Raw genomic sequence first — 20311 nt, 5'->3', positions numbered from 1 at the left:
GGATAATAGGACAGTAATTTTTAATTTTTTTTTTTTTTAAAATAAGTCACCCTCAGCTCTGCTTTCACTGATGGGTTTTCTGACTGCAAGTACACAAATCTGGTACATCCTTGTATGTATCAGTATAGAGCGCTTTTCCTCTAACATCGTTCACCTAGACAGTGTGCAACAAACAGGCCTGGTGAACACCCGCTTTGGAGGATCAGTGTGTGATGGGAAGAGAGACCTGGTGCCTTTAATCACAGTAAGAGGAAATAGTTAATGCATTGCAGTAGAAAGCTACGAAGTGAGGTGGGGGGAAAAAACCTCCTAAACTCTGTGGCTTGAATCACTCTGAAAGAGCTTAGTTCATTGGCAGTGTGGGCAACTTCTATTCCTAAAGTTAGAGGTCCAAAACAGACAATGTGAGTGAACAACTATAGACATGAGAAGGTGTTTAAAGCCCTCTGGCTGTCACTGTGTTGAAGTGTGTCTGCAGATGAGAACTGCAAGAGGTCAGTTGAGGTGTGTTCAGTGTGAGATAACCCTTGTCTTTGCTGTGTTCAACCAACAGGGTGATAACAAGAAAATGGAAGATGCTAAATGCTATTTAACTCTTCCTTGTACCAAAATGGAGATGGAGGAGAAGGAGGCCCCCTCGGGGAAAAATCTGCACCATCTAGCCAACTTCACACCCACTAAAGATAGTACAAAAGACAGCTTCCAGATTGGCACTCTGATCTGCTCCACCAAACTTACCCAGAATGGTAGGTCTTGCATTAGCAGCCTAGCGGTATCATGCTGTATATTTGAAGTAAAGAGGGCACTTTCTTTATGCAAATTTTTTGGTGTTGCAGCATGTGTGGACATAGTGCTTTAGCTTTAATCTTGCTGTTTCATGTGTCAATGGCAGCCCAATCCCAGCATTGTTGGCATCATGTTGCCAGTACAAGCTACAAAGATGTTTCCGAAGCCACTAGAGACCATGTCACATGAATATTTTATCCAAACTAGCAATGTTAAATCTAACAGGCTTGTCAGCATGTATAGAAATGGCACCCGTCAGTGACAGTGTACATGTGTTTTCAGAATCCTTTATGTTTAAGGTTAATTATCTTCTCTGCCTGTTGAGAATGTAGCAATTGGAACTGAACTCTTCAGCATGTTGTTACGCAGTAACTCTGCTTTGCATGCTGCCAAAGTGGTCAAAATGAAGGATGATGTATATATGTGAATGAATATAGTATGTGCTGGTAAATGATGTGAGATTTCCAGTAGCTCTGGAAGGCTCTTGGTATAACATGCTCTCTGACTTTGGGAAAGCAGCATGTGAAAATGACACCAGCTGTGGCTCTATCAAGGTGTACCTGTGTAGCTGCTGGGAGATGGGCATGAGCTGTCCTGCTTGCAGTTTGAGCTTGGCCAGTTAGCTAAAGTTAAATGCCATACAGATACATCCACGTGCGTGAGGACTGAATCTGACTTTCATTATCCTGTCTGACATGCAGACCGAGCACGTTTGCATCTTTCTGCGCTCCTGCATGTAACCTCTGTTTATGAATGTGGCATTCTTTGTCAAGGCTGTTAAGTTTCACATGTATCTCTACGTCTGAAGGTAGTAAATGAATTTAGTTTCAGAACAGAGATGATGTACATATTTCATTAACATGGAAGATGTGTGTGAAACCTGCTAGACTCCTTTGAAAGCCTCAACTGTATTTTGTAACTAAAATTGAGGTCCTGGGATGTCCCAGAACTATGATAAACAGCTCTGCAGCTTAATGTAATTTATACAAGAGGTTTCAATTTTAACTTTAAGAACCATTTCCAAGAGGCAGCTCTAAAGTAAACACAAGCATTAGTAAGAAAAGTCATGCACTCTAATAAAATTCCTAGCTTGAGATACCTTCTCTTGAGTGAATGAGAAGCCTGCAAAATTGTCTACCAAATGCCTTGCGTTATCAAATTACACCGAGGTTTCCATTTATAGCAAAACTTAACTTTCTTGCCAAGACAAAAGAACCATCTCAAGGTAATATTCTATACATCAGTGTGACTTTTTCTCATAAGCTGATTCTAAAAATAACCTCTAGTACTTGTTCTCTATTATTCTGCAGCCATTAAGGCAGCTGTGTTGTTGTAATCTGTTTCTAATTGCTGATGTTCTGTCCTTGCTAGTTGACCTGCTGGGTTTGTTAAACTGGCGTTCTAACTCTCAGAACATAGCTCACAACCTAAGGAAGCTAATGGAGGTGGAAGGAGGAGAAATTGTAAAGGTATGCATAGAGATTTGAGTGTCCTTGTTATGCAAACACTTACATATGTCCTTGATGTTGACCTTGAAGGGTTGTAATTGTGTTGTACCCAAAAGCTCTTTATATAGGCTAGGAGAGCTGTTCTAGCTGCTGAGCAACAGGAGAACAAAAGGTTTACTTTGCCCCAAGAGCTCTCATTAGTGGAATTCACCAGAATTACAGAAGTTAAATGTTACCAGGATCAGGGAGATAGTGGTGACTTTCTTTTTCCCTGTATCCTTATGAAATAGAAGATACATTCAAAGCCTAACTGTTAATTTTCAGTAGTGGCTCTGGGCCTCCTTTGTGAATAGGGACTTGCTGTGGATCTAGGAACAGAGTGCAGATAAGGCCCAAAGAGCTTATAGACAGAGTACTGTGGGGAATAGACCTGAAATGTGCAGAAGCGCCACAGAAAATAGTCTGCTGAAGGATTTAGGAGGTAAGACTTCCTGTGGTTCCAAGTGTGGATCTTGTGGGCTTATGCAAGGTCATGGTTTTACTTAACTGCCGAACAACTAAAGTAAATACTGTTCATTGAAACCAGTCTTTATGTAAAATGTCACGCCTTAGTACAGTGTATGTGGTTGATTTGGCCCAGTTCAAGCTTAAACTATATGGACACAATTAAGTGTATTCAGTAGGTCTCTTGCTAGATAAAAAGGCAACAGAACAGAAAAGAAAGTGGGGCCATTCAGAGCTGATAAGAAAAGATCCTCCTTGCTATAGTGAGGGAGAGTAGCGTGATGATCATGACAAGCATGTGAATGAATACAGGACTAAGATCCCTTTTTAAATGTTCTTTCATGTACAGCTTTTACAGTTCATCTGAGCTAGGCTGGAAGGGGAAAAATGATCCAAAAGAGCAGGCTCTTGTGCAGGATTCCAGAAGTAGTAGTCTTTTCCTACCCTTTTACTATCTTTTTTCCCCTCTAGTTTTTGCAAGACACCCTTGATGCACTTTTCAACATAATGATGGAAATGTCAGAAAATGAAACCTATGACTTCCTTGTGTTTGATGCACTGGTGAGTGAGTCTTTTTTTGTGGATTTAGAGTATTTGTTTTTCAGCTACGTTTTCAGTCTGTTCCTGGTGCTTCCTTGAGATGACTGATTGATATTTTGCTCTGAGAAGTAAATTATATTTAAACACTTCTTAAGGCATTTTCAGGAGCTAGGACTGAGATATACATTGAGCTTTTTAGTGACCACAGTGAGAACAGTAATAACCGTTTACATAATTTATAGTAATTTCTTCAGATAACTTCTTGCATTAAGGCAATTTACAAAAGAGAAAAGCTGTATTATCTGTCTGACACACAAAGTGAAATGATTTGTTCAGGGTCATGATGGTAGAGGATTTGTGGCTGTGGCGGGAATAGAGCCTACGCACCCTAAATCCTAGCCCAGTACTTAGGCAGTAGGGATGACTGCTCCTCTGAACCTTTATAGAAGGATTGTAATGACTGAGCAAAAGACTTCACAGGGAGTTTTCTGCATCTTTGGAGAGGCTGCATAGTATGTGTGTGAAAGGCACTGACTCTGGTGTGCAGTGCAGTAACAAAGTTGTGTGCTTCATGCTGATCAGCAAATATGTACTTGATAGTTCAGGGAGCAATGTGAAGTCAGATGTATCCAGCTGACATTGGTGAGGGGAGTGAATATAAGGGGACAGAATGTCCTGGCTCTAATACCTGTCATTGTAGTAACAGGACTGAGTGTTTGCAATGAGTATAAATGATCAGAATCTCAAGTTCTGGCTTGAAAAGCATCATTTCCTAGCTTTGAAAAACGGCCTTCAGCAGCTCTGTGCCTATTTAACCTGTGCAATGACAGTGTCACATAAAGACTGTGAGTAGTGCTGCTTCCTGTGTCACCATTGTTGCTTTGTGGAGTAGCTCCCTGTATTAAGATTCCCTGTCTAAATGCTGCTATGACCTACCTTCCCTCTGAGCAATGATGTAGTTGCACACACCACAGTATTTAGTCACTATTAGAATATGAACAACACTATCTGTAGCACTAATGCTATTAGAAAAACAAACAAACAAAAACCATGACCCAGCAAAATAAATGACGTGCAATTAGAGACTGAGTTATGTTTGTGTTAGTTAGAGGTTGTGCGGCTCTGTACATCTGTTTCCTTTTGAATTTTTGGCAGGTGTTTATTATTTCTTTGATCGGAGACATCAAGTTCCAACATTTCAACCCTGTACTTGAAACTTATATTTACAAGCACTTCAGTGCAACCCTGGCATATGTGTAAGTATTGGTAACCACAGACCCACAGGCTGTCATTCAGACAGTGTCTCACTGATGATTTCAGCAAACTATGCTAATGTGATAAAGGCAGCATAGACCAGACGAGAGTGTTCCGCCCTATCCTTCTCTGCTTTCAGGAGAGAAAGAAACCCTGTAATTACTCTTTTTACCCTGTAAAAAGTTTCTGTTGTAAGAATTGTTTCTGTAAGGAAAAGACACAGCTATCGTGGAAAATCCTCTATCGGACTGTGATTCAGACTCTTTTGACCTGTAGTCCTCTGTGTGTATTTGTGTTGTAAATGCATCTTCATGGTTTTTCAGCCTGATTTCCTATTGAACACAGGTTCATGCAATCAGTCAGTATACAACTCTCCCCTATAACTTTTGAGTCCTTTGGTCTAGTATTGCTGCTAAAAGATTGTTGGGGGCTAGGGGTGGTGGTTATTTGGTATATGCAGAAGGCAGCGGAAAATATCGTAAGTTGGTATGTGGGGTGGGGCTGGAAATTGATGAACACAAATTCATAAGAAATCTGGTCTGATAGGTATTGCTGCTCATGGAAGTGTTTTGTCTTGCCAGTATCTGCCTCAACCTTTTCAATCTACCCCACTCCGAAAGTACTTTGAGCAGAAGAGTTTTAAATAGTCTGTATACTTTGTACTCTGTGCTACAATTTTAGGGGTATGTTTGAATAGGGTCACGGGGAGCAGAAGCAGAACCATATGTGGCTGAAATAATACGAGCAACATTGTGGTTGATGGTAACAGAGATAAGAATGCTGTTCACCTCCACTGTCTGCCTACAGCCAGGCAGGGTGAGGAGGCTACAGACTTCAGAAAAGGGCTAAATGTCATGGTGGGGTTTAAACATGCAGATTACATGAGATTATACTTACATATTGAAACTCTCTCCTATAGACTGTCATTTGTTTAGAAGAAATTTGCAATTCTTCACATTTGGATGTGTGGGTATGGACAGTGGGAGTAATTCTGTTTCCCTGTAGCGTTTTTATCTCTGGAGCTCAAAGCAGTTTAAAAAATTCAGCTCACAATCATTAGTCCTATTTTATCAGGAAAGGAAAAGCTGATGCGTAAAATTTATTTAGGTACCTGTGAAAACGTAGTCCTTTCGGTCAACTTGTTGATTTCATGTGCTTAAAAATGAGGCATTTGTTTAAGTGCTATAGCTAGTCATGGCTTACATGCCTAAGGCTACCCAGGAAGTTGGTGGAGAAGCCAGGAATAACACCCGGATCTCTTGACTTTCCAGCTCCTTGATCTAGCTCCCCTCAACCCAAAGGTCATTACCCTCATGGTAACAGGCAACTAAAAAGTTAAAACTGGGGCCAATAGGGAGGGCAAAACCAGAAACCAAACTCCTTTTCCCCTCTAAAAATCTCTTCTTATTTTTACTGGTATGCATGAATTCCTAGTCCTGAGTATTCAGCCTCTTTTGACGGCTGTCAACCTAAAGATAATTCTGTGAGGAAACACGATTCCACAAAGCTCTGAAGTCCCCATCTCCTGGATTGCTTTCTTCTTCCCTGCCCTGGCCACACAATCACTGCTTGCATATGATTTCCATTCCTTCTTCCCTGTAACGTATGGAAGATTCATCATTCTTATTTCTCTTTACTATAAATAAACTTCTTTGTCTGATTAATGAGCACATGGTATCTTAGCTTTGTTGTTCCCTTGCCTGCCTTTCCAGCTTAGCTTGACAATATAGTATCTACCTAGTGCCAAGTGGACTATAATATTGTATATTGTCCTTCGTGTGCTCCCCATGCCAGAATTTGACAAAGCAGGGAACTGGCTGCTGGCAGCGTGGCAAGTAGAGCAAGCAAGTGCAAAAGCTGTTGTATACTTAACTATCACTCACACACCACTTTGGGTGCTGTGTGTTGTTTAATGAAGATAAGAGGATTTTGCCTGAATATTAACTGCCGTAGAACTCACAGAAGAACCTGATCTCCTGATTCGGCAGAGACTAGATAGCAAATACTCATAATGTGTTTATGCAACTTCGATCCACAGTTCTCAAAGCACTCAGCAAGTATTGCTTCAGAAGAACTTTGTGCTCCGCACATGAGAATGCTGACACGTTGAGAAGGTGTCAGTCCACTTTCAGTAGTAATGGGTTTTCCAGCTTCCTGAACACTTCCTTTTAGGGAAAGAGAAAAGCAGATCAAGAAGCTAGAATTTGTAGACAAATTTGTAGACTTTTCTGAGAATTCATGAACTGGTTATGAAAATCTGACATTCCATGGAGCCAGAGATTTCAGAAGGAAATAGGCTGTGAAGAGGATCCCCTGTCTGTTACCTATTTATTAGACTGTAGTTCGTCTCTGGAATAAGGAAGCTGGACTTATACAGAAACTTAACTGTGTCTATATTTATTCTCCTTCTTGTTTTCCTTCCAAAGGAAACTCACCAAAGTACTGAACTGTTACGTGGGAAATGCTGATGACTCCAGCAAGACAGAATTGCTATTTGCTGCTCTGAAAGCCTTGAAGTACCTATTCCGATTCATTGTTCAGTCACGAATATTGTACCTGAGGTGAGCCCAAGGTCATTGCCATCCTTATGTCTCCTTTTGGAAGTCAGTGGAGTTACTTCCAGTCAACACCGCTGGGGGGGATATTCTTCAGCATATCCTCTACCCTTGAATTTTTAAGAAGAGTATCTTTCTGCCCTTTGTCTACAGCTGGAGAAAATAAGTCGAGTAAAAACTGAAATACCTAATTTGAAGAGGAGAATCCTTTTAGTCACCTGTAGCATGCCACAAGCAGCATATGGTAGTGCTGAAAAGGAACCTGTTATTATTAAAAAATTAAAACATGGAACGACTTCCTCATTTTAAGAAACTTTAAGAAACAAATGCACACGCAGTTACTTCTTAGGTGAGGTGAGGGCGGCACGTTGTCTAGTTAGGATATGGTCAATGACAGTGGTTTTACCATAGCCTCAAAACATGTTTTCAAAGATTTACAATGAATGTGTGGAATCCTTTCCTCATGTTCATTCTGGCTTTTTTGTTTAATACAGAATCAGCTACCTGATTCTTGGAACCCAAGCAGAGTTTGATGCAATGGCAGTTTAAAAAGTGCAGCTTTTCCTTTATAACAGATTTCAGCAGGAAATGACTGCAGAATCCCCGATGCCATTTTTAGACTCATGTCTTTGTAGAAGGAGATTGCTTTAAGATGGTGTTCCACAGGATAAAACCGTATTTCAGCTACCATGACACTGTTAGCCTAGATTTATGTGTATAACTGTCTCTTTCTGTTCTTTGTAGGTTTTATGGGAAAAGTGAAGATGGGGATGAATTTAATGATGCAATACGCAAGCTGTTCCTCTCCTTCAATGTCCTCATGGACCGGCCTTTAGAGGAGGCTGTCAAGATTAAGGTATGCATAATTTGCAGGGAGAGGTAATATTTTTTTATTAGATCAACTGATCTAATTTTTAGCCTGGAGAAAAGGAGGCTGAGGGGAGACCTCATCGCTCTCTACAGCCACCTGAAAGGAGGTTGTAGCGAGGTGGGGGTCGGTCTCTTCTCCCAAGTAACAAGCGATAGGATGAGAGGAAACGGCCTCAAGTTGCGCCAGGGGAGGTTTAGATTGGACGTGAGGAAAAATTTCTTGACTGAAAGAGCAGTTAAACATTGGAACAGGCTGCCCAGGGAAGTGGTGGAGTCCCCATCCCTGGAGGTATTTAAAAGACGAGTAGATGAGGCACTTAGGGACATGGTTTAGTGGGCATGGGGGTGTTGGGTTGACGGTTGGACTCGATGATCTTAGAGGTCTCTTCCAACCTTAGTGATTCTATGATACAGTTGGGGGAGGGGAGGCAGAAAAAGGGACAAGCTTTGAGGCATGTAAAACCCATTCAAATGAGTCACACCACCTCTGAATGTCTGCTTTAATGAACTGTGTGTGGCAGGAAAGGAGTATTTAAACCCCACAGTTTATCAAATAAAGATGAGAGCTGTGGCTTTGCTGAAAACCCTTCAGCACCTGCTAGGATGAAAGCTAACAACCAACGAAGATGTGTCTTCCACACTGCGGTAGATTACTTCAACCAGTAACACCAAGCTTTGAGGGTGATGGAGATAGGAGTGTTAAACTACTGCAAAAATCAATGTAATGCAGGGGATGAAAGTGATGAAAAAAACAAATGGTTTCTGAATGTATCTTAGATTTTATACTTGCTTGTTTTTCTGGTGCTGACTGGATTACGAACCTTCTGTTTATACTCTGAGGAGGAGCAGAGCAGCCACGCAATGAGGCTGCTAAATTGCGAAAGGCAATGAGGCCTTTAGATTGCTTTATTTCAGTTCTTCTAGCCAACATGCTTTTCTCTGTTTGAAGGAAAGATTCATTCTAAACTTTTAATTAGCACTTGGGTGATTTAAAGCCCAACTTTGATTCTCATGCAGTCAGAGTACCTGCTGGCAGCAGCCGTAGAACATCACAGAGAGACCTTTAGTTGCTGTTGCACCTAGTTGCCTGGATGCTACATTTATGAAAGCCATACTAGTACCTAGATAACTTATTAGTGTGTATGTGGGCATGCTAAAGTATGCAGAACACTGAGTCAATTTAACTGACTAATGCTTTTCATGTCATGCTGTAAGAGCTTAATCCCTGGAACTGCAGGATGTTTGCAAAAACTAAAGAACTTGGCTATGAATCCTTTCTCCTTCACCTTTTCCGCTCTGCACTGCAGATGTGTGGTTGCTGGAGGCTTTTTGGATGCATAAGTTTGATCGTAAGCCAGTTCTCTACAGGTGTCCACATATTTGCTCTTGACAAAAAACTATATTTGCCACGTGAGCTATGGGCATTGTTGTTGAGACTTTAGACTCTTTCAGAATGAACTAGCTAGCCTAACACACTTTCCGTGTGTGTTTCATGTCCTTGTTTCTTTTTTCTTGCAGGGTGCAGCTTTAAAGTATTTGCCAAGTATCATAAATGATGTCAAACTAGTATTTGACCCTGTTGAGCTCAGGTAACCATATTAAGTTTGTTTGTCCACTAAACCCAGCTCATGTGTTGCGAAGAATTTTGGAAACTTTCCTAAAAACAGCCATTCTGATTATGACATGATGATGCATGTACTGGGCATGAATTTGAGGAAGCACTTGCAGTCAGGAAGTCAGTTTAGTTCAAAGGCATCTATGCATCTCAATGGCTCTTTCTTAGGAACTTTGAGATTTTGCTGAAAACCAAAATTTGAGAACTGGGGAGTGATATGTTGAAATGTTGTGCAAGTTTCCACCAATTCTTAATGATTGCTTCTGAGGTAAACTGAAATGTGTGACAAAGGCATAGCCTTGGTCAGGAAAACAAAAGTTGTATTTCTTCAGGAAATTCACAACACACTGTGGATTTCTGTTCTTTGGTGTTCATAGCTTTGCCCAGAACCTCCCAGCCATGCCTCCTTCTTCTGACACAAATAATTTGCTCGTAAACAGTAGACAGACAGCAAATGTACATGGAATTTAATTTAATGGAATCTCAGATTGAAATGAGTGATCACTCTTGATGAAAGGGGCATCTGGAAGGATATGCTCTTGCTGCTGTATATAGCAGTGTTTCAAGTTTCAGCAGTGGTCTGCTGAAGCTTTGCAAAATTCTGCTTTCATTTTGTGTGAAAGTAAGTATGATTATCTTATGCTGGCACTGGAGGGCAGATAGTATTGCCTATTTGTAAGCTTTTGTGATATATCTAGTGTGTCTTGGGATGCAAGCTTCATTTTGAGAGGTTTAAGCCTGCAGTTTCTGAATACTGTTCAGTTTTAGTAAAAGTCCTGTGCTAAGTTTCTTGAAAATAAGGTAGGGCTCCATAGTAATTTGATTGGAGACCGCTTGCAGGTAACGTGTCCGCACAGTGACAAAACTGCTTGACTTGCCCGGGTGCAGGACAGCATAAGTGTTGGGTGGAATCACATTGGGTGAAAATGCTGACCATCTGCTTACTTTGTGGTTTGCACACTAGTGTCCTCTTCAGCAAGTTTATCCAAAGTATTCCTGACAACCAGTTAGTTCGACAGAAGCTAAACTGCATGACCAAGATAGTCGAGAGTGATCTGTTTAAACAGTCCGGTAAGTAGCAAATTGAAGTCTCTGTATTCTGCGTGGGGCCACGCACCCTTAAAAACAAAAATGTCTTTCAAGTTCACGTGTCCTTTACATCAGTCATGAGTGGTAGTCCACTGTTAAATCCATCTTTAGAAATATTCCTTGCCATGGAACAACTGAAACTTTTTTTGCTGTTCAGTCTTTATACAATGCCTAATACTGTAGGATCCTGATCCAGTGTGTTGATTTAGAAAGAGGCAGAAGGTGAGAGTGCGCTATTTGATGCAATACATATAATTACAGGTTATTTATGACTCTCTCTAGTCTGTTAGTGGTAACTGAAGTGGATTTAAGCATGTTTTGGTGTCCAAGATAAAGTTACGAGCAGAAAGCTACTGTGTGGTACCCATGTATACTGAAAGCTGAAGAACTTTCTGAGACCAACAAGATGTGGTGCTGTTTCATTTTTTAGAATGCAGAGATGCTCTTCTGCCGCTACTAATAGATCAGCTAAGTGGCCAGTTGGATGACAACTCAAACAAGCCTGACCATGAGGCCTGCTCACAGCTACTTAGCAGTGTTCTTGAAGTCCTGGATCGGAAAGATGTGGTGAGCATGAACTGTCAAGGGTGCAAATTAAGGTTAATTCTTCTTTTGAGAAGTTATGGCAAAGAAATGTTCTCAACTTACGCTTTGAAGAATTACGAAGCTCTGATGTTTACGGAAATTGTGTTGCATTGCTGTATAGTTCTTTGAATCTCTTCGCACATAAAGTAGCTGTGTCTAAAAAGGAGCCATGAAAGGTTGAATTAGTGGTTATCACTACAGTACAAAAAGCAATTACTTTCCTTTCTAGGAACCAAAATGTTATTCCCAGCTACTTTGGTGGCTTATTGAATTATTTGGAACAAGTCATAAAAGTATTTGGTTTCTCGTTTTCTCTGCTATGAAATAGGGACAACGATCATTATTCAGTCAGGAGAATACAGTTACTTGCCACATTAGTCATGGAAATTGATTCTAAGTTGCTGTGAAAAGAATAGTTTGAACTGAAGAGCTGTTGGTTTAGCTGTGCCAGGATGAACTAATGAAGCTGGTATAGATCAATTATGCTAGCTCTCCACCAAGTGTATACCTACAGTATTTGAATCGATTGCTTGTGTGTTTTAAATCTTCTCTGCATCCTCTAATAACAATTAACCACTGTCAGGGCAGTCCTCCTACACAGGGACCACTGTATAGAACAGTATACGTTAAGAATTGTCTCAAATTTTCCTTATTGAATATCCCCAGGGGCCCACTGCTGTCCACATCCAGCTGATCATGGAACGCCTGCTAAGGAGAATAAACCGCACAGTAATTGGAATGAGCAGACAGTCTCCACACATTGTGAGAGCCTTTTACTTGCTTCAATTATTACTTTACCGTTTGTTATAGTGGAATTTATTCTCCTGGGAGATTTCAGTGTGTAGCAGAGGTTTATGAAATCATCTTTCCGTTTCCTGCAGGGCTTCTGTGCTACTAAAACATGGCTTTTGGTGGTTTTCTGAGACCAGGTATTAGGATACAAATTGTCCTACTCCAGCAGCAGTTTGAACTGAGACACAGTTGGCTGTGATGTCAAGTTCCTTTGGGCCCTTGTGCACAGAGAATTTGGTTTCAGTGCAGTTTCTAATACACAAGGAGTCTTTGCAGAAAAAATACTCTTTTGTCACCTTGGCTAAATAGGATTAACTGCTGAAGGATAAGGCATCTCTAAGGGGCATTTCTGACTACTGTGTGGCATCTTGGAAGGTGTAAGCAAGTTGGTATGTTTTAATTTACCATGTACAGAAGGATGGGAAAATCAAGAGCTGGGCATATATAGCAATAGCTTATTTTTGATAACTAATTCAAGTTAATGCGATTACCAATATGTCAGCTGTGAGAATTACAGTTGGCCATAATAAATTTGAAAATCATAGAATTATTTAGGTTGGAAAAGACCTTTAAGATACAACGAAGTGATTCGTATACATATATATATTCCGTTGTTTTGAGGATGTGTTTTTCTTGCAAACTGTGATCCGGGGGAGAAAGCAAGCTATACGCAGACTTCATACTTGAAATTGAGGAAGTCTTGACTGGTTTGGGGAGGAGGACTAAACAGTCACACAGACTGATGTCAGGACATAGGTGAGCAGGATTGTGATCAGTGATAACTTGATTAGGCAGAACTCTGAAAGCATATGCCACACTTCGAACTTACAGTGCTTAATATAGGAAAATAATGAAATGTTTTGTTTTTCCTATTCTAGGGTATTTTTGTGGCCTGCATGACAGCCATCCTGAGGCAGATGGATGATTTCCATTACAACCATTACATCAATACTTTCAAAACCAGGCAGGACATTATTGTAAGTCAGCCTGGCTGGGGATTAGCTCAGTCCATAAAGAATTACACTCTTCTTCTGAAAGGTCATTTCAAGTTACTGTATGCAGTTTGGAGTGATTATGCTGCATTCATCAGCAATGACTTACGGGCACCTAATGCCACAGCCACTGGGGATATATTCACATCACCCCTGCTGGGTATACACAGTGGATGTTGCTGACACAGTAGAGCCCGAGAATAGCATTTGTACCATTGAGTAAAAACACATTTAATGACTATTTAAGTCTGTGCAAGTAAAAAGTCAGGAACCAGAAAGGTGAACGAAGATGAAAAGGAAAAGCATTTTCCCCTCTCTTGCTCTCACTGTATCTCTTTGTGATCCCATTCTCTTTATCTACTTCTTTCTAATTCTTTCTCCTCTAGAGTTTAATTAAATGCTTTAGTCTTGCGTTAGTGGGCAGCGATGCAAATAGTTCCCTCTGTTAAAAACTCTGTACAATTCATGTCCCCAAAGACTTTCAATATGAAACCAGGTGAAATACTACGTTTGGGGTCTTTTTTTTGAGGCCCTTAGAATTAACAGCTCTGTCCAGATGTTTCCCCAGACTGCCCAGAACAAGTCGGAACCAAAACCAGTATTTATGCAAGTCTCTGAAGCATGACACAGCAACTGACTTTTTTGTCCCCATAGTCCTTGTTTTGCAACTTAGAAGTGCTTGCTTATTTAAATACTGGCTGGGGAAGAGCCTGGAGTTGTGTTCTTCCTGTAGAAGCTAGATCAAAAACCACAAGAAGGTGTTTGGAATTCATTTTGGATGGAAAAAAGAAAAAAAAGGATCTCTCTTTCCCTGTGCAGTTGCAATTGCTTGCAATCTGTTAAGCAACGTAGCCACCTACAGGACACGCACATTTCTGTCACTTCTGCATCTAAAAGGCCACTCGGCTGCATTGTCTATAGAGAGCACTTATCATCTAGTATTAGAATTGCTTTTTATATTACGCAAATAATTTTTTGTGAAGGAAGAAAAAACAAAATCAAGTAGATTCAGGAATTCTGCTAGTGTTCATCAAGTAAATGAGTGAAAAGGTTTTCAGCACAGTTATGTAGAAATACTGTGTCTGAGGAAGAAGGGTGCTAGGAAGACATCTGACGGATTCAGAAAAAGGTGGATTCAAGGCAGAATTGAAAGAAATTTTATGTTGAGTGGGCCTCAATTCAGAATTTTTTTCTTTTTCCTGAAGAGCAGTTGAGCTAGTAGGAGACCGTCGTACCTTAAGTTCAAGATAAGGTTAAACAGGTGCTTAAAAGCTTTCCTGAAATGTAAGCTTCAGATTGAAGCTCACTTGCAAGTTGAAGATGTCTTGTTTTACCATATAGTTATGCATCTTCTGACTCAAATAGGAGTATATTTCTTTTGTATTTCTGTGCGTATACATAAAGCATCTATATGAAGACATACCAAGAGGGTGAATTAGGTGATCATTAAAACTACCTGCATATCATTTAAACAGATACTGATTGAAAATAACAATTTGTAATCTAATTTTTACAAATCCTTAAATCTACAGAAGCAAGCCCACGTTTGTGGTGGTGTAGTAGTTGTTAATACCAATAGAACACTGCATTTTGTTTTACTGTAACGATTGTTTTTATTTTTGTTGTTTATTGTTGGTTTTTATTTGCTTTGGTATTTTCAGCCCTGGCATTGCATCATTACTCAGTTGGTTTAAGACTGTTACAAGTTAATTCATATTGTCAAGGTGCCCCACGTCAAGTCCAAACCTTTCCATCAAGCTCTGATTTAATAAAGCCTAAAGGATTTTTACTGAGGCAGCACCAAATTCCCATTTCTCTCTCTACATCGATGTCGCTTGCCAATTCTTTAGATCAAACTGTTCAGCTCAACAGATTTTTTTTTTTTTTTTTTTTTTGCTGGTGATCTTTGCAAGGTGGTGGTTTCTCATGTGACCTTCTTTGTGTCCCTCCCATTGTTGAATGCTAATGTGCTGCCTTTGTAGAGAGTAGAATCCATTTAAATGCTCGTAGGTAGCATTTGTATCTGTAAAGACCACAATATAGAGATCAATATTCTTGATATTACCTTCTTTTGCTCATCTCTCTTCTTTTTCCTTTTCCTTTTTTCTTATTCTACAATTCAACCTTGCCTTACCCAAGTCTTAAGGTGTGATATAGCTTTGTTTGGAGCAGTGTTTGTGCAAAAAGTGTCTTTTCTACAGTCATGTTCTAAACCATGTGTCTGACAGCATGTTGACTACCTCTGTTTAACTATCCTTCTTAAACTGGACCAGAAAAGACTTAACTAATTGGGAAAGTGAAACTACATTATAATTTCCATCTTCATAGAAGATACTGCATAGGGCTGTTACACTGTCATCATTCAGACATTTGGAAACAAATCCTTGAATATTGATTTTGCTTTTTAATCCAGCTTGTGCACCAGAACTCCCTACAACAGTAAAGACAGAGTTAATTAAACAGATCAACATGCTCTGTGGAATTTTTTCTCCTTCTGTAATTGAATGGATGAGATGTCAGAAATAACTTAGTTATTGGAATATATCCACACAATAAGAGATCCTTCTTAGGAGGTACAGTGTATTGATTGCTAATCAATGCAGTCGTTAATCAATGCAATTGCAAACATTTGCATTTCCCTATATTTTCACGTGGATAAAAGACTACCATATTCAACCTGATGGGCTGTGGTTTTTATTTTTCCAACAGGACTTCCTGATGGAAACATTCATTATGTTTAAGGATCTGATCGGAAAAAATGTTTATGCAACTGACTGGATGGTCATGAACATGATGCAGAGCAGGTATATAGTTGCTGCTATTTTAAGTCTTGCTACTGCTTTTGGAGCCTTTCTGGTTCTGAAAGGAGGGTGACTCACACAAGCAGGCTTGCAAATCACTGGAGTTAGGTAGGCTTATTTTCTTTCACAGTTTCAGGGTGATTTAAATTAGATTTCAGTAAATTGTAGTGCCTGCACATTTCTATTGATGAAACTGGAAATCTTTCTTCTCCTGCCCAAAGGCACACAATCAAAACCATGCAGTCTTTCATCCAGTCACTTATCTGCTGGAGAGTGCAACATAAATCAGAGAAGCCTTTTTGGTTTCAATTCTGGGGGAATCACGTGGCAAACATAAAGCTAGAGTTGGATACAAGTATGGTCTAGGGTTTAGTGTGCTGGCCTGTAAACTAGAACTACCCAGGTTCACTTCTGTCCTCTGCTGTGGACTTTGGCCTTGTGTGAGACAGTCTCTCCTGCTAAGTCTGTACAATTTGAATGGCTTTGGCTCGCTATCTGTCCACTGTGCTGGATAGCAAAGCATGGCCAAAATCTGCAGTTCACAACACAGCAGGGCCTATATGCCTGTGAGTTTAATGTTCCCGCAGGCAGTATCAACAGAACTGGGGATGGAATGAAGAAACAACAAGCACGTAAGTCCTGTTTGCATGGCACAGTCATGGAAGTTACCTTCAAAATGGAGACAGCGTAGCTCCACTGTGTCGTAGGGGTGCAGTGTGGAGAAGGACATGAAAGTGGCAAGTTGTTTGAATGCTTCAGTGGTGAGGATAGGCTAAACTTAAGAGAACCTACCATCTGGAATGACACTGCAGTCAAAGAGATTGGATGACCCAAAAAGTGTTTTGTTTTTCATCTGCCTCCAGTCACATTTTCTTCTGCTCATAAACAGGAATAACTTTCCCTGAATGTCCTTCTACTGGGAATAGAGGTGAAATAGCATTATAGAGGAATACCTGTCTTGTTTGGGAGCGTCTATTCTTGTCTCCTGAGCTTACATGTAGGAGTCGTAAACCCAGAACTGCAATGTTATTTTTTTCAAGAGCTACCTTTTATTTGATGTTTTATCTCTTCCAGGGTTTTCCTCCGGGCGGTGAACCAATTTACCTCTGTACTCAACCGTTTCTTTCTGGATCAAGCAAATTTTGAACTCCAGGTAATAGTTCCATTGTCTCTGGATTTTCTTACGGACCCCAGTCCTGAAAGGCAGGAAGAACAAACAAATCCCACTGTTAACAGATTTGTTGATACAGAGCATGCCCGTGGAAAATGTCCATAGTCTTATATAGAAAAGCAGCTGAATGCAGAGCAGTTCTGAATTATAGAACTATGGTTAGTGCAGCAATAAGTTGCAAGCAAATGCAACTGCTGCAGGCTTTACAAGGTCAAGTCGAGCAGCATGCTGACTATTGCTGATTTGTGCTTGACTAGTTAAAAACAAAATACTGTATGGGTGTACCCACTGTCACTTCCTTCAGTTGGAAAGTACAAGCTAAAAAGAGTGAGAAATTTTAAGTTGCTGTATGCTTCTGGCTTGCCTGCTATGGCTGAGAACACAGACTCATCTACCAGCTCACTGTCGGTACGCTTCCTCGTTAACACTTTCCTGGGAGACTACAGCATTTGGGGCTGTGTAGCTCTGTTGTGCTGGTTGTTGCTTTTCCTTTGTCTTTTCCTATTTTAGACTTGTTTCTCTTCCACAGCTCTGGAATAACTATTTCCATTTGGCAGTGGCCTTTCTCACTCATGAATCCCTCCAGCTGGAGAACTTCTCACAAGCCAAACGCAACAAAATTATCAAGAAGTGAGTTTACATTTTAAAAGTTGCCAGGCCTTTTTGCTTTTAAGAAGCTTCATTTGTACTGTTCCAGACATACCCCATACAATCTTAGAATGAGATGAAGCATGCCATGGAAGTGCTTGATTAATGAATGATGATAAAGGGAGGAGGGGTGACTGGGACAGATGTCAGGTCTTTACACTGTGGATGTCTAAGTCTGGTCAGACAGATCCTGAGCTGTTTGACCTCAATTTAAGCACCTTGCCAAAAGATTCTTTCCACTGTAAGGTCTGTAACAGAAGGCTTGCCGTAGTTCCCAAAGCAAGACCTTATGCAATTCCTCAGCCATTATGTAAGGTAGGTAAGCAAGAACCCTAAAAGCCCTGCAACTTTTTAGTCCCCTGTCTTTGCTTTTTCTGTTTTGAAAGCGAGAGCAGTTCAGACACATTCATCAACCCAAAAGTAGTAATTTTTAGTAACTTGGCCAAATTCACAAAGACACTGAACAGCTTTTACTTCTGCATTTAGCTGGAATCAAGTGCCTAAATATATTTGTAGATCTTGACATAGAATTTTGTTAGGGCATACATAGTCAATATTTGCCATCTTTTTTCTTCAGTAATGAGGGCTTTAAGAAGCCTGGTAATGAAATATTCTCGCATTCTCTCAATGTCAGCAGTTAAAGCTTTAGGGGAAAAAACACCAAATACAACAAAATTCTGGGTAGCATTGCATGAAGCAGCAGGACTGCAGCTTTATTCTGCTCTCAGGGAGTCTGCAGTCTTCTGCCATAATGGCACATGGCCATTCTCTTCCTCTGTGCATTGAGCAATAGTGCTGGGGCAGGGTAAAGAAGAAAAAAGACGAGGTGAACATCTAACAAAATGTGTGTAATATTGAGGAACTTCTTGGTAGACTCTTAATACAGAAGATAGTTTGTGAGACCCCTTGGTATAAATGCCCAGCATATTCAGGTTTGTGTGTGGTGGGTTTTTTTTTAAGGAGAGGGTAATAAATTTCTGTGGTTTTGCTATTAAATTTCTTCAGCAACTTTGCAAAGGTCATTTCAGTGCATAGGGCTTTTTCATCTCTTTCTTTCTAATACTTTTTTCTAGGTATGGGGACATGAGGAAAGAAATTGGCTTCAAAATAAGGGATATGTGGTATAACCTGGGTGAGTTCCAGCTAAAGAATTATCTTTATTCAAGCTCTCAAGCTGGATTTCAAATCCTTTATTTCTTATAAAAGCTGCTCATGTTTATTGTGGGGAAAATACACTTAAGGTTCAGCTGTTTCAGAGCACAAAATCTCTTTTCCTTTTTCTGTGAATAGCTTGCAAAGGCTGATCTTTTCTCATGTCAGCTGCTGAGGTAATTTCTTAGATTCTTCATAAAGGATGTTCTACCATAGGAAGGACAAGAGTAGAATTTTCGGAGAGCCTTTGTGATGTGCAACACTGCATGCAATTTAGTTCGATTTTTTTTCTTGGACTATTCCTGGATTTTGGAGCTGTAACATGTTACTTCTACTTTAAGTAGCCATTATATACGTAAAATATGCATTCTAAGCAGAATGTCTGTGGTTTATGGTCTTTATTTTATATTAATAATGTGCTTAAACATTTGGATATCCAAATCCTGCCATTAGGATGTATCTGACTGACTTTCTTGCAGGTCCCCACAAAATAAAATTCATTCCAGCAATGGTAGGCCCAATCCTGGAGGTAACCCTGGTCCCAGAGCCTGAGCTACGGAAAGCTACCATTCCCATCTTCTTTGATATGATGCAGTGCGAGTTTAACTTCAGTGGGAACAGAAACTTCCATATGGTAAGGGAGTCTGGTATCTTCAGTACAGATGTTCCGCAGTAAGCATTGGGCAAGAAGGAGAAGAGAACATTTGAACAAAAACAAAACAAACAAAAAAAAAACCCCGCACAAAACAAGCATTGTGCCAAACACTTTGGGAAGTTATTGTTAAGTGGTTTGTAGGAGTCAGGACTCTTCAGTTCTGTCCCTGACTGTACCTTTGCATGACTTTGATAATTAATGAATTCCTCTGTTTTCATACCTTTCTGCATTTGCAGATGTGTGAATACCCACATCTAAATTGTGAAGCAATTTGGGGACCCTGAGAGAGTACTCTAAAAAGTAATGTCTATTTACATTTATAATAATAATAATATAAATTCTCCCAAGGCAGATCTTTGGCTGTAAATGTGAGTTACTATAAAGAAAATTGCTGGACAGTGAAGTGTTAGGACTACGTAGTTGCTTACATACCGACTCATTAACTTCAAATTCGACAACACATTTGTGAATACTGATGCCACCATTATGGAAAGGAGAACAGTGATACAAAGGACAGACACAATTTGCTTGAGGCTACACAAGTAGAAGGACAGAGCAGCAAACAGGACTCAGATCCCTAGTTCCAACCCTGTGCTAATTTCTCCAGAAGTTACCTTTTATTGCTACTGAGAAAGCACCAGAAAGTAAGGAAGGAAAAAGAGGAGCTTTGCTTTTGCCATGAGGTTGTTTTCACTGCAGTTTCTAAGGACTTATTCTTCCAGCTATTCCTCTGGGGTTATCAGACATTAACATCTCAACTGGCAGGCAGGGGACACTGTAGTTATGCTGTAGACAGTCTTCTCCCTGGGGATGGGTAGGAGCCATCCATCCAAAAGGCAGCCACCTTGGCATTT

The 20311-nt window shown here is 40.2% G+C and overlaps 1 protein-coding gene across 2 annotated transcripts in view; it reads left to right on the top strand.

The window, feature by feature from the left end:
* DOCK5 (dedicator of cytokinesis 5) overlaps positions 1-20311 on the top strand; it is a 71183-nt gene that overhangs the window by 23016 nt on the left and 27856 nt on the right. For both annotated transcript variants that reach the window (XM_076359044.1, XM_076359045.1), the window contains 16 exons: positions 554-746; positions 2158-2255; positions 3210-3299; positions 4434-4534; positions 6959-7093; positions 7832-7943; positions 9476-9546; positions 10537-10643; positions 11092-11228; positions 11913-12008; positions 12917-13015; positions 15740-15834; positions 16906-16984; positions 17532-17632; positions 18724-18782; positions 19282-19436. In XM_076359044.1, the coding sequence (XP_076215159.1) occupies positions 554-746; positions 2158-2255; positions 3210-3299; positions 4434-4534; positions 6959-7093; positions 7832-7943; positions 9476-9546; positions 10537-10643; positions 11092-11228; positions 11913-12008; positions 12917-13015; positions 15740-15834; positions 16906-16984; positions 17532-17632; positions 18724-18782; positions 19282-19436 (1728 nt within the window). The remainder of the gene's footprint in view (positions 1-553; positions 747-2157; positions 2256-3209; positions 3300-4433; positions 4535-6958; positions 7094-7831; positions 7944-9475; positions 9547-10536; positions 10644-11091; positions 11229-11912; positions 12009-12916; positions 13016-15739; positions 15835-16905; positions 16985-17531; positions 17633-18723; positions 18783-19281; positions 19437-20311) is intronic.

Source organism: Aptenodytes patagonicus, chromosome 24, assembly GCF_965638725.1.
Source record: "Aptenodytes patagonicus chromosome 24, bAptPat1.pri.cur, whole genome shotgun sequence".
Lineage (NCBI taxonomy): Eukaryota > Metazoa > Chordata > Aves > Sphenisciformes > Spheniscidae > Aptenodytes > Aptenodytes patagonicus.
Note: the sequence above shows the minus strand (reverse complement) of the source record. Positions and strands in the feature narration are given on the sequence as shown.